General features: G+C 65.4%; 6 protein-coding genes across 6 annotated transcripts; 3 read left to right on the plus strand and 3 right to left on the minus strand.

The window, feature by feature from the left end:
• Window positions 1-133: 133 nt before the first annotated feature.
• On the plus strand, window positions 134-2927 carry AMSG_01240 (uncharacterized protein; the record flags this gene model as incomplete). The annotated part of the gene is made up of 2 exons (XM_013906394.1): window positions 134-1014; window positions 1080-2927. Exons 1-2 carry the CDS (start codon window positions 151-153, stop codon window positions 2925-2927), a joined length of 2712 nt encoding a protein of 903 aa, XP_013761848.1. The 5' UTR covers window positions 134-150.
• Window positions 2928-3031: 104 nt separating this feature from the next.
• Window positions 3032-4511, plus strand: AMSG_01241 (acetyl-CoA acetyltransferase). Its single transcript, XM_013906395.1, has one exon. It carries the CDS (start codon window positions 3056-3058, stop codon window positions 4379-4381), a length of 1326 nt encoding a protein of 441 aa, XP_013761849.1. The 5' UTR covers window positions 3032-3055; the 3' UTR covers window positions 4382-4511.
• Window positions 4512-4709: 198 nt separating this feature from the next.
• Window positions 4710-5904, plus strand: AMSG_01242 (uncharacterized protein). Its single transcript, XM_013906396.1, has 2 exons — window positions 4710-4759; window positions 5085-5904. The coding sequence occupies exon 2, from the start codon at window positions 5234-5236 to the stop codon at window positions 5867-5869; it is 636 nt and encodes a 211-aa protein (XP_013761850.1). The 5' UTR covers window positions 4710-4759; window positions 5085-5233; the 3' UTR covers window positions 5870-5904.
• On the minus strand, window positions 5135-6988 carry AMSG_01243 (adiponectin receptor 1). The gene has a single exon (XM_013906397.1). It carries the CDS (start codon window positions 6511-6513, stop codon window positions 5917-5919), a length of 597 nt encoding a protein of 198 aa, XP_013761851.1. The 5' UTR covers window positions 6514-6988; the 3' UTR covers window positions 5135-5916.
• A 377-nt stretch (window positions 6989-7365) lies between these two features.
• Window positions 7366-8312, minus strand: AMSG_01244 (uncharacterized protein; the record flags this gene model as incomplete). The annotated part of the gene is made up of 1 exon (XM_013906398.1): window positions 7366-8312. One exon carries the CDS (start codon window positions 8310-8312, stop codon window positions 7377-7379), a length of 936 nt encoding a protein of 311 aa, XP_013761852.1. The 3' UTR covers window positions 7366-7376.
• A 350-nt stretch (window positions 8313-8662) lies between these two features.
• AMSG_01245 (uncharacterized protein) lies at window positions 8663-11931 on the minus strand (the record flags this gene model as incomplete). The annotated part of the gene is made up of 1 exon (XM_013906399.1): window positions 8663-11931. One exon carries the CDS (start codon window positions 11929-11931, stop codon window positions 8725-8727), a length of 3207 nt encoding a protein of 1068 aa, XP_013761853.1. The 3' UTR covers window positions 8663-8724.
• Window positions 11932-12679: the final 748 nt, after the last annotated feature.

Genomic DNA, 12679 nt, shown 5'->3' on the forward strand with positions numbered 1-12679 from the left:
TCCCCCCCCCCCCCCCCCCCACCTACAGATCAATATGCAACCGTTTCGGTGGGCGGGGCGGGTGGGCGCGACGGGCCGAGGCCGCCGCGGACAGACAGACGGTTGTTCGCACGCGGGTGGGGAATACTCGACCGCGCGTAGACCCCGAGGATGTTGCTTTCCCAATTTGGGGCCTTCTTTCGGAGGACCAACCTGGCGGTGTCGTCGATCCTCGCCAAGCCCGAGTTCACCCTTGAGGAGCTCCTCGACGAGGAGAGCCTTGTGGACGAGGTTCGCCAGCAGGATGGCGAGCTGGTCAATTTTTTGAAGTTGCCCTCGACGCTCCGCGCCCTCCTCACCTATGCGCTTGTACCGAACCCTGCTGCTGACGCTTCAGGAGATGCTGCGACCGCAAGTGCTCCGTCTGCTGTCCAAGTTGCGGAAGAATCCACGGACGCAGCCGCCACCACCGCCGACGACGGCGACGCCGACCCGACGACCGCCGATGCCGAGCCGCAGGCGTCGCCGAACTCGCCCGCCGCCGCCGCCTCGTACGCCAAGTACGCCCGCGTCTCCGGCGCCGTCCTCGCCACCGCAGGCTGGCCGGTCTACGAGGCCTTTACCGAGGACCACTTGCAGCTGCTGTTCTCGGCGCTCCCGGAAATTGTGGCCGGCGCCCTCGACGAGCGCTTCCCGGCGCCTGCCGACGATGCCGCTGCTGCTACTCCTGACGACGCGCCGGCCGCCGCCGACGACGGGCCCGACGCTCTCGCCGACGGGCCCGACGCTCTCGCCGACGACGGAGCCGCCGACGGAGATGCTGCCGCTGCCGCTGCCGCTTCTTCCGCTGCTGCCGACGCGCTTGCCAGCCCGACGTCCGACTCGATGGACTCGATGTCCGAGTCGGACGCTGCCGACGAGGCAGCAGACGAGAACGCCCGGGTCCGCGCCGACCGCTTTGGCGCCGTGTTCAACCTTGTCATGCAGAACTGCGCGAGCGCGGCGTTTGCGGCCATGAAGGCTCAGCCCGCGGTGGTGGACGAGCTGATCAAGGGCATCGAGCTCGAGCCTATCTCCGAGCTCCTCCGGTCCTTGTTGAGTATGCGCACCGGCACGGCGAGCTTGGCTGGCTCGCCGAGCAGAACCTGGTCGGCAAGATTGTGGCCAAGTTTGACGCCAAGGCTGAGCCCGAGACGCAGGCTGTTGTCACCGCGACCTTTATGTCGCTTATCGACACGGTCGAGTCGCTGGAGATTGCGGCGTCGTCCATTGGGGCTTCCCTCACCGCCCCGCAGACGCTTTCGGCGCTGGTGACGTACGCCTCGACTCCCGAGACGCTTGCTTCGGGCTTTGACGCCCTCCTTCGAGTTCTTGCCCTTGCCGCCGACGCGCAGGTGAAGAAGCACATGGCGCGCGGCGGCGGCGGCGACGACGTCGGCGTCGTTGGCGCCCATGGCTACCCGTTCCCGCCGGGCGTGTTTGCCTCGCTCGCCGCGGCCTCGGCGCCGCCGATGGACGACATGGCGGGCGCCATGGGTGGCATGGTCGACTCGCCGGTCCCGGTCGAGAAGAAGCTCGGGACACAGTGGAAGACATTGCGCGCAGCTTCGGCTCTCGGCGAGATCGAGGAGCTTGTGGCCATGGCTGTTCCGCTCGTCCCACTTCTTGTGGAGGACATTCGCCGCGCCACCTCGACCTCGGAGCCGCTGGAGACTGCGTACTCGGCCACGCTCCCGCGCCGCGTCACCCTCGAGGCCATGCACCGTATCTCGGTCTTGGTCACCCTTGTCCAGATCAACTCGCCCGCTATCGATCAGGCGCTTGTCGACCTTGACGTTGTCTCGCTCCTTCTCGACCTCTTTGTCGCCTCGCCCTCGAACAACGTCCTCCACACCGCCGTCACCAACTTTGTCCTCGGCATCCTCCGCAAGTATCCGGGCTCGTTCGCCCTCCCGGCCTCGGCCACCCACGCCGTCGACGTCGGCCGCAGTGGCGCCACCGTCGCCGACGCTACCGCTACGCTTGCGGCCGCTGAGGCCTACTCGGACGCCGCCGTCCCGGCCGTCGTCGCCGCCCTCCACGCTGCACTCGGGCCCGACGGCGCTGACCTGCCCGGCAAGCTTCTCGCCAAGTCGGCGGAGAACGCCGAGGCTGTCGCCTCACCCAAGGGCTTCCGCCTCCCCTCGATGGGCCACGTGTGCATTCTCGGCAACGCGCTCAACGCCTCGCCGTTCTTTGGCCCGCTCCTTGCCGACTCGGGCCCGTGGGCCGCCTTTGTCTCTGCAGAGCTCTCCACCTTTAACGAGCTCAACACCAAGCCCATGGGCGCCGAGCTCACCGGCCCGCTGGCCTCGGACCCGCGCTACCACATGGGCGGCTCCGACGGCTCGGGCGGCCCGGGTGACTTGGGCGGCAACGCAGGGAACGCCGGCTCGGGCGGAGGCTCAGGCGAGATGCTCACCTCCATCGAGGACCTGCAGAACATCCTCTCGCAGCTCCTCGGGCCGGGCGCCGACCAGGCTCTCGCCGGCTTTGGCCAGGGCTCGGCCACCTTTGATGATGATGACGACGACATTGCCTTTGGCGCCGCCGTCGACGACGACGATGGCGAGTACGACGACGGCAACCCGTTTGCCGACGGTGACTTTCAGTTTGGTCAGGTGAGCATTCCTGACGAGTTTGACCCGGCCGAGGCCGTCGCTGACTCGGCTTCGACCGGCATCGTCATCCAGGACGGCGTCTCGCTCTCGGACGAAGACGAGGTCCCCTCCAGCGAACACGACAACTTTGTCGACGATGACGCCGACGCCGCCGCCCTCCTCGAAGCCGACGACGATGTCTCGGACGATGACGACAATGCCACGCCTGCTGCCGACGCCGACGCCGCGCCTGCCGCCAACGCCAGCGCTGAGGATGCCGTGGCCGATGGCGAGGCGTCACAGGCTTAGACGAGCCCAAGCACAGTCCTCGAACCACCATCGATCCCCTATCGATTATCTACAACGTTGCCGCAGTACTGTAACACGCCCCCCCCCCTCCCTCCGTCCCCGACCCATACTCCTCCCCACACTAACTCATGCTTCGCAACCTCGTCCCGCGTCTCGCCACTACCGCCGCTACCGCGTCAAGGACCGCAGCAGCTGCCACAGCCCGTCAGGCCTCGTCGACGCCGGCTGACAGCGACCCGGTCATCGTGTCGACGGCCCGGACGGCCGTGGGCACCTTTGGCGGCTCGCTGGCATCGCTCACGGCGCCGCAGCTGGGTGCGGCAGCGGCGTCGGCTGCTCTTGCTCGCGCTGGCCTCTCGCTCACTCCGGCCGACGAGAAAAATCCGGTGACACAGGTCGCCTCGGAGCCGTTTGCCATCGACGAGACCTACTTTGGCAACGTGCTGCAGGCCAACGTCGGCCAGGCGCCGGCCAAGCAGGTCGTCATCGGCGCCGGCCTCGGTGTCGGCGTCCCGTCGACGACGGTCAACAAGGTCTGCGCCTCGGGCCTTAAGGCTGTCATGCTCGGCGCCCAGGCTATCCGCCTCGGCGAGGCCAACTTTGTCCTTGCCGGTGGCATGGAGTCCATGTCGCAGGCCCCGTTCTACCTCCCGGACTCGCGCTGGGGCTCGCGCTACGGCCACTCCAAGGCTCTTGACGGCATTGCCCGCGACGGGCTCTCCGACGCTTACGACGGCTCCATGATGGGCGTCTGCGCCGAGGCGTGCGCTACTGAGCATGGCATCTCGCGCGCCGCCCAGGACGAGTACGCCACCCTTTCGTACCAGCGCGCTCGCGAGGCCGCCGCAGCCGGCCTCTTTGACCAGGAAATCGCGCCCGTCACCGTCAAGTCGCGCCGCGGTGAGTCGGTCGTCGACGAGGACGAGGAGCCCGCAGGCATGGCCCTCGACAAGCTCTCTTCGCTCCGTACCGTCTTTAAGAAGGACGGCACTGTCACCGCGGGCAACGCCTCCAAGATTAACGACGGCGCTTCGGCCCTCGTCATCGCCTCGTACGGCGCCGCAAAGGCTGCAGGCCTCACCCCCATCGCCCGCATCCTTGGCATGGGCGACGCCTCCATGGAGCCCATCAAGTTTACCGACGCTCCTACTCCGGCCATCGAGCGCGCCTGCGCTCGCGCCGGCGTCGCCGTCTCCGACATCGACTACTTTGAGATCAACGAGGCCTTTGCCGTCGTTGCCCTCTGCAACGCTCGCCTCCTCGGCATCGACGTCGAGTCGCAGCTCAACGTCAACGGCGGCGCCGTCGCTCTCGGCCACCCCATCGGCTCCTCCGGTTCGCGCATCCTCGTCACCCTCGCCTCCATTCTGCAGCAGCGCGACGCCTCGCTCGGCGTCGCTGCCATTTGCAACGGCGGCGGTGGCGCGTCTGCTGTTGTCATTGAGCGCATGTAAGTGCCCCAACATGGCCGCTCTCCTGCCCGCCTCGTGGCTCGGGCCTGCGGGGAGAGTAGCCCTGCTCATGCCCTCATGCCCACTGTTTCCGGGATGGAACAACCTGACGTTACACGCCCCCCCTTCCCCCTCCTCGTCCTTCCCTCCCTCCCTCCCCCCCCCCCCCCCCCCCCCCCCCCTCCCCCCCTTTCCCTCTGCCTTCCTCACCCCACCCCTCTTCCGCCTCCACCACCGCCCACGCCCAATTTCGCCCCCACCACGTGGTCGGTTGCTGCATCGCTTAGCGCCGCTGCACCCGCTCCACCACTCTCCCTCACTCGCCACCTCCCCCAGCGTGCCCTCGCCACCTCCACCACACCACAACCCGGTTCTACCCCAGTACGCATCCCCTCCCCGTCTCCCCTTCCCCCTCCTCCCCCCTTCCCCCTCTCCCCTCCCCCCCCCCCCCCCCCCTCCCTCCCTACGGCTGACCGGCTGCCACCACCACATTTGGTGAATTCAGGGCTCCGGTGAAAATTGGGGTATCTGCCGGCAGAGCTCTCCAAACACGGCTGACCAAGGCCAAGTATCTCGCTCTTGTCTGTACGCTGGCTTACGACACATCACCACGCATATCACTTACTCTCAGTGCTCGCCCTCCCCCCCCCCCCTCCCGTGCTTGCTCCTGTTCTCCTCGATCTTCTCTTGTCGTCTCTTACTGCAGTTGTGGTCGATTGGTGCCAGTAAGCCCGCCTGAGGAGTCAAGCTTGGTTTTGCCGGAGCCGCGCGGAGAAACGGCATATTTTTACAAAGGTCGGACAAGCCAAGCTACCGGTTTCAGCCGTATTCGATTCACCTGCATCAGGGCGCAGTATGAACGACGATGAGATCCGCGAGCTGAATGCTCGGGTCGAGCGGGCGCTGGAGGACTTTGATTTGGAGAGCATGACCGAGGAGGAGGCGCAGCAAGTCCGCCGACGGGTCCATCACCGATCGGTGGAGAAGCAACGGCGCGACGGGATCAAGCTCCGGCTGGCACGGCTGACCGAGCTTGTGCCATCACTCTCGATGGCGCGGTCGACAAAGAAGACAAACGTGCTGCAAGAAACGATCAAGTACATGACCATGCTTCGCCGCTCGGTGGCCGAGCTGGAGACCCAGATGACGCCCGAGGCCGACCCCAAATGGAGCGCGGCCGCCCTCTCCGCCCTCGACGAACAGCTCGCCGAGGAGGAACGCATCATCGCCCGTGTCCAGGCCCGGATCAACGCCATCAAGGCGCAGCGCGTCACCCGCGACCAGCCGCCACCGGCTTCCACACCGGCGCCTGCACGAGCTGTCGACACCACGCCTGCGCCGTCATCATCCGACGAGAGCCTTAATGCCTCGTCGACACATTCCTCGTCGGCATCCCGCGTCACCCGGCGGACCCGCACGGCCTCGGCCGATGACTCACCCACGGATCCGTCGGCGACTGGCCGCACACGCCGGACCCGCCGTCGGACCTGAGTGCCAGCGGCGGAACATAAATGCAAAGCTCTGCAGCTGTGCTCGTGTCACGCCCGCCGCCTGCTTCCACGCTTGCTTCCGCGCCGCCGCCCGCTCCGCACGGGCGCCCCATACTTGGAGCCCGGCTGGGTCGTGCCCTTGACGTGCCGCCGGTTGGCGCCAGCGCCAAGCCCCCCACCCCCCGAGCCCGAGTCGGACGCCTCGCCAGGCGCCTTCTTGCTCGCCCGCCGCTTACTTGCTGCCGCTGCTGCTGACGCGGCGGCGGAGCTCCCACGCGAAGGCTTGCTCCCACGTGTCGACTTGCCGCCGCGGATGGGCGGCTTGCGCGGGCGGCGGGTCGACGACGAGCCGGCGGCGCCCGCTGCAACCGGTGCCGAAGCGTCGGCGGCACCGTCGGGCAGTGGCGACCGCGAGCGGGCAGGCGGCGACGAGCCAGTCTCGCCATACACCTCGGCCCCTGTTCCTGCTTTGCGCGCATGCGATGAGTCGAACCGTGTCCTCACGTACCGCTCCTTGGAGCAGATCGACTCGTGCTTGCCAAGCCGATCGCGAACAAACTTGCGGCCACACGACGAGCACGGAATAAGCTCCAGCGACTCGGCAAGGCACGCCGCGTCGACATCGTACTCGGCGTACGACTGCATTGGTTTGACCAGCCGCGCTTCCTTCAGATGGTACGGATCGACGCCAGCTATGACCGTCTCGGACGACCGCGAGAACTCGGGCCGGTCCGTCCTGCCGTACCTGGCCGCACTCGCCCTAGCCGCGCCGACCGCCTCCTGCACCGCTGCTCCCTCAACCGACTTGACCCTTCTCAGCTGTCTCAACTGCGGCGAGTTTGATCGTGACCGCGCCGCCGGCGAGACCGACCGCTTCCGTGTGCCCGCGCCACCGTCGCCGGCCTCCCACGGCAACCGCGAGACGATGGGCTTCCGTGGCGCGCGCGACGGTGAGAGCGCACGCGACGGCGAGAGTGCGCGCGACGGCGAGAGCGTTCGAGTCGGCTGCTGCTGCTGCTGTGGCTGCCGTTGTTGTTGGTGGTGGTCCGGTGCGAGTCTGTGGCTCGGTGGTGATGCCGAGGTTGCGGCTGTTGCTGATGCGGCGGTCCGTTGCTGACCCCTGGCTGCGCCCGTCCGGCGAGCCGAGCCTGTACCGGCCACCCGGGTCGCCATGGCCGACGTGTGGGGGATGGCGGGGTGAATGAGTGTGTATGCGTACGCACGTGTGTATGTGTATATGTATGTGTGTGTGTGTGTGTGTGTAAGGGAAGAGGGGATGCGTGTGTTCGGGGAGGAGTGTGGCTTGGGAAGCATATGCTTGGCGGCTGGGCGAACGCGGTCCCACGGCTGACCGGTGTTCGGCTGTTGGTTGCAGGGCGGCCCGGGCGAGGCGGCGGGGGGGAAGGGGGGGGGGGGGGGGGGGGGCGGGCGACGCCAGCTTGAGCGCGCTGCAGGTGCTTGATATCATTGCTGAAAGGCGACAAAGAGGGGTAGATAGGGGAGGGAGTTCATTGGACAAGGCAGGGATGGGACATGCGCCAGGCCTTCATGGAGACGATGGCGCGGTAGTGAGAGACGGCGGCAATGACAACGCAGACGTGGAAGAACTGGTGAGAGTGGCCAAAGATATCGAACCATCCGGGGCGGAGACGCTCCGGGAGGCGTAGGCCGTAGACAAGCGCACCGCCGACGTAGAGCAGGCCCATGAGGGCGTGCGATCCGACGGCGAAAGCGTCGTAGATGTGGTCCCAGTCGTAGATAAACGCAGTGTGGATGGCGGGGAGGAGGCCAGAGCAGCCCATGGAGAGAAAGAGGAGCATGCGGACCATGCGCCACTCGGGTGTAGCAAACTTCTCCATCAGCGAGACAACGACACAGCCCGCGCCAAAGACGCAGATCATAGACATGTACATGATCTGCAGGCCCGGGCGACAGAAGAAAACATGGTAGATGGAGGGGAAGAACGAGCCGGCAATCATCAGAGCAATGCCGGTGTAGTCGAGCCGCGAGAAGAGCGAGTGCGCCGACGGCGAGTGGCAGAAGACGAGGTGGAAGAGGGTGGAGAAGAGGAGCATCGCGAGAGTGCCGGTGAAGAAGACCACTAAGCTGAGACCCTGCAAGAACGAGCCGTCGGTGATCCAACCCGAGGCGATGCCGTAGACGAGTAGCGCAGCAAAGATGACAAGCCCAACCAGGTGGGTGTACACGTTGCACGTCTCGTTGTGGACGTAGAGGAGCGACTCGAAGCACTTGACAAACGACTTGAGCGGAGGCCGATAGCCAGATCGGATGTACTCGTTGTCACGGAGCCAAGCCGGAAGCCGCGCGTACGACAGTAGCTGGACTCCAAACTTGCTTGCCGCATACTCTTCCACCCATCCTGGCTTGTGCTCGGCCGGCCGACTCTGAACTGCGGGTGCTGGCGCTGCCACGTCAGGCGCCATGCGGGTGAGGGGCGGGACGGGGGGTTGGGGGTTGGGGGGTGGGGGTGGGGGTGTTGATGAGAGGGTGTGAGGAGTGGAGAGAGAGAGAGAGAGAGCGAGAGAGAGAGCGAGCGAGTGTGTGTGTGTGTGTGTGTGTTTGTGTGCGTGTGGACAGGGAGGGAGGCGGAGGGGGGAGGAGGAGTGGTGACGTGGGAAGGGAAGTGGGCAATGTGACATTCTTTGTGATTGGGCGCGCAATATTGGGCGGGCAGCTCTGCTGCTAACTCGCTATCCCGCCGCTATCTCGCTATCCCGCCGCCATCTCGCTATCCCGCCGCCATCCCGACAGCCCGCCGACTCGCCATCAGCCACCCGATGTGATCTCTGTTAAGAAAGCGTCAGGGGGAAGACTAGTGGACATGGTCGTGGGAGATTAGCCAAGTCGCGCAGGGCCGTCAACGGCACCCTCGCCAAGTTCCAAGATGGGCGGACGTGGGGCAGACGAGGCGGTCTCAGTGCCGGGCGGGACAGGGGCATCAAGGCCGACGCCGTAGAGGTAGCGCTTGGGGATGAAAAAGGTGATGCCGAGGTCGGCGGCAACCTCGCGGCAGAATAGGATGAGGTTGGAGAGCGGAGCCTTGTACATAAAGTAGCCGCGCCACGAGATGGACTTGAGGCCGACCCAAAAGGCGACGATGGTCTCCGAGGCCGGCGAGATGCGCTCGACAAAGAGGGCGTAGTCGTCGAGATCCCACGGTGCATCGTCGTTGGCGAGCCAGTCCTGGACCCGGGCCCGAAAGGCCTCGAGTTGCTCTGCAGTGAGCGTGTTCTCAAAGTGAAAGTACATCTCGGTGTAAAAGTTGCGCGACTTGGTGTGCTGCTCCACGCCGGCGTCGAGCACCGCTGTGTTGCGCAGCGTCCACCTCCGCCCGTCAAACCCGTAAAAGTCGGTGGTGAGCAGATTGATCTGGTCGACAATGAGCCGGACCGGAATGAGGTTGGTGGCGAGCTTGACGATGTCGCCGGCATCGTATGGCCGGACCACAAAGGTGATGACGAGCGAGTCCCAGATCGACCGCAGCGAGTTGCCAAATACAAAGGCAAACGAGAGGAGGACCGTGGAGAAGAGCCAGAACTGCTCAAACGGGACGCCATACACCCCAAAGATGATGACAAAGAACATAATGACCACGTACGCCACGTCCAGAATGCCCTCGGCCGTCTTACCGATCGAGTCGCGCGAGTACATCGCTTGCATCAGCCGCTGGCGGTCGGCCTGGTGCATGCGGATGATGGCCGCGAGGTCGGTGACCGTCACTGCCCCGCGCGCCTGCCGCCGGAACAGGACGTATGCAACACGCGCCATGTTACGGGTAGAAAAGAACGGGAAAAAGTCCTTGGCCACCAGGAAGCCACGGTTGGTCACATCGAGGTTGTCCATGATCGCCTCGGCCGCCCGCGCCGCAAACCGCCGCATCCGCCGCCCAGATCCGGCAATCTTCCGGAATGACGAAGGCTTGGACTTGCGGAGAAAGTCGGCTCGTCGGACCATGGTTTGCCACAGCTGCGAGAACTGCTCGATGCTCGGCTCTTCGGTCGTCACTCCGTGAAGTGAGTACATGCCCTGCTGCATCGACGCAAAGTCGCGCGCCTCTGCCGCCGGGCCGGGCCTCTTCTTGACCCCGAAACTGCGCGCGCCACCGGGCTCCGCGCTCGGTGCGCTCGGCATACTCGCCATCGAGCCAGATGGCGACGCCCGCCGCTCATTAGGCACGACCTCTGCCACGGTTTCCGGCACGCCGCGATACCGCAAGCCGTCGACGCCGCGCCCTGCACGCTGCATCCGCGCTCGCATCGGCAGGCCAAGCCGTTCGCGGCGCGCTTGCTCACGCTCCAGCCGTTGTTGCTCGGCCCGCACCTCGGCCTCCTTGGTCATCCGAATCTGATCGGCAACCGACTTGGGCCGACGCGTCCCACGCTGCAGCGCTGTCTGCTGTCGCAGCGTCGGCATGTCGATGGCTGCCTGCGGTGGCATGGCCGAGCCAAGCTTGGCCAGCTCCACACCTGCCTCCATTAGCGCGTGCTCCGATTCATCGTCCGAGTCAGATGCACCCATCGGATCGCGAGCCCGCCGCCGCCGCGCTGTCATGTTGCCTTGTCTGCCGCCGTGCCGTACGCCATTCTCGGACGCCAGATCAGCAGACGAGAGTTCGTCCTCGGTGCACTGCGCCGACGATGAGCTTTCGTCGACATGCTCCAGAAGCGCCCGCGGAATCAGCAGCCGCGAAATCGTCTTCTCAGTCAGAATCGTCTGCGACAGCCGCCGCCAGTACAGCTTGCGATTGAGCTTGACAATCCATGCCTTCTTGAGCGCAATCTGAAAGAGCTTGCCCACACCAAACACAACCGCGGCCTGGATGGTCGACTCCCACAACTCTACATGCGCCGAAGGCGTGCCGAGAATTCGCTCCCACAAGTACTGCGCGAGAATGAAGACTGCAAGATAAGCAATCCACCGCGGGTACTGGGAGATGAGCAGCGGCTGGATCATCCGTGCCAGCGCGAGGAATACCAGCGATGCGAGTGCGTACGTCACCATGTACACACACGTGGCAAGGACGATAAAGGCACCCAGCCGCCACGCACGAACACCGAGTAGCTTAAAGTCTGGTACCACCAGCACCGCGACAAGTGTCGAGACCAAGATCGTCGCCAAAACCACCATCATCTCGCGCTGCCGGCGAAAGGCCGACCGGATCTTGCGCTGCATGGTCGGCGGCCGCACCGAAGTCGTGCCCATCGTACCATACGACGAGACTGCAGCAAGGAGGCCGTCCGCCGACGTCGTGCCCGATTCAGAGCCACTGCAATCGTCATCGTTGTCGTCAACAGCGCCCGACTCGAGCCCGAGCGCGTTCGACTCTGAGCACGTCGGGCTGACAAGGACCGACTGTGACGGCGACGATCGGTACGACGACTGCGACCGTGACGAGTGGCGGGGAGCAAAGCTTGGTGTCCCCGCGTGGAGGACCGAGTCTGGAAGCAGAATCGGCGTGTCGGACTCAAGCTTGTGCTGCTTCTCGCCGCGATCGTTGTGAAAGGCGACGGGGAGCGCGTCGACGCCACCGAGATCAACCGGCTGGAGGTCGACAAGCGAGTCTGCGAGTGGAACAACAACTTGAGAGGGGAACATCTCGGCTATGAGCAAGTTGCGGTCGTGGAGCTTGGACGCCATGTCGCTGGTCGCAACGCTTACGGTCGAACCCGATCGCGCCAGCCTTGTCGAGCCGAACCCGCGCTCGCCAGGCAGATCGTCGGCCATGGTCATGACCACGTCGCCAGCGGCTGCCACATCGGCCGCACTGGCCACACCGTCGTCTTCGGCCTCAGTCTGGATGCGGTTGCGGATCTGCAGGAGCGGCACGACGGCGGGCATCGATGAGGCGCACGCCTCGACCTCGTCGACAAGCTCGACCTCGCCGACCACTGGCAGCGACGTCTGTCGCGACGAGCGAAACCGGACGTCTGACGCCGTGCTCGCCGACCATGTCGACTCGCCGTCATCGATCAGGCCGCTGTGTGGGCTATGCTCGTCAGGCCGCCGATCCAGGCCTGGGCCGGCCAGCCGAATGCCATCCATCCTACACTCTGCTCAACTCGTGTTGTGCCGGGCTGCGCAGCACGGCCTCGCTCCGACTGGCGTGGAAAGGGCGACGAGCCGGTGGTAGACAGATACAGGAGCGAACACGAGTTCTAGTGCCCGCGACAAGTGGTGGGCAAGAGATGCCCTTCCCCAGTGCCCGCCATCTAGGTGCGGGACAGTCACGATAGCGTCGGTGCGGAGCCTGCGGCGAGTTGCTGCCGAATGGCGCCACCACGGCGGCTGGTCGAACCTTCGACAGATCATCGCCCACGTCATCATGACCGATGCATCTTTTCCCGGCACCTACAATGCTGTAACCACGTTGGACCCAAGTATCAACTATGTCAAGCTATCTACGTCGGGAGGACTGCCGATCATTGCCGGGCAGCGCTTGCGAGCAGCGCTTGTGAGGCAGGCCTCCTCGCTGGGCACCCACCACACGCACGCACGCGCATCACTTTGTCTCCATCCGATCCGAGCAGCGCTCGAACCCCATCCTCACTCCCATATCCATATCCATTCTTCACCCTCCCATACACCGCACATATGCCATTCTCTGAGCCCCCCCCCCCCTCCCCCCCTCCCCACAATCACGCCCACCCCGCAATTCTGTTGACCAGCAACGCCAACCACCCGACCACTCACAGGACCACGCAATCTCAAGTCGGGGACTCCTTCCACCCCTCCCCCCCCCCCCCCCTCCCCCCCTCCCCTCCCCCCCCGCCTCCCTCCCCCCACCTCCCTC

The sequence above is a fragment of the Thecamonas trahens genome (assembly GCF_000142905.1).
Source record: "Thecamonas trahens ATCC 50062 unplaced genomic scaffold supercont1.5, whole genome shotgun sequence".
In the NCBI taxonomy this organism is placed as follows: domain Eukaryota; order Apusomonadida; family Apusomonadidae; genus Thecamonas; species Thecamonas trahens.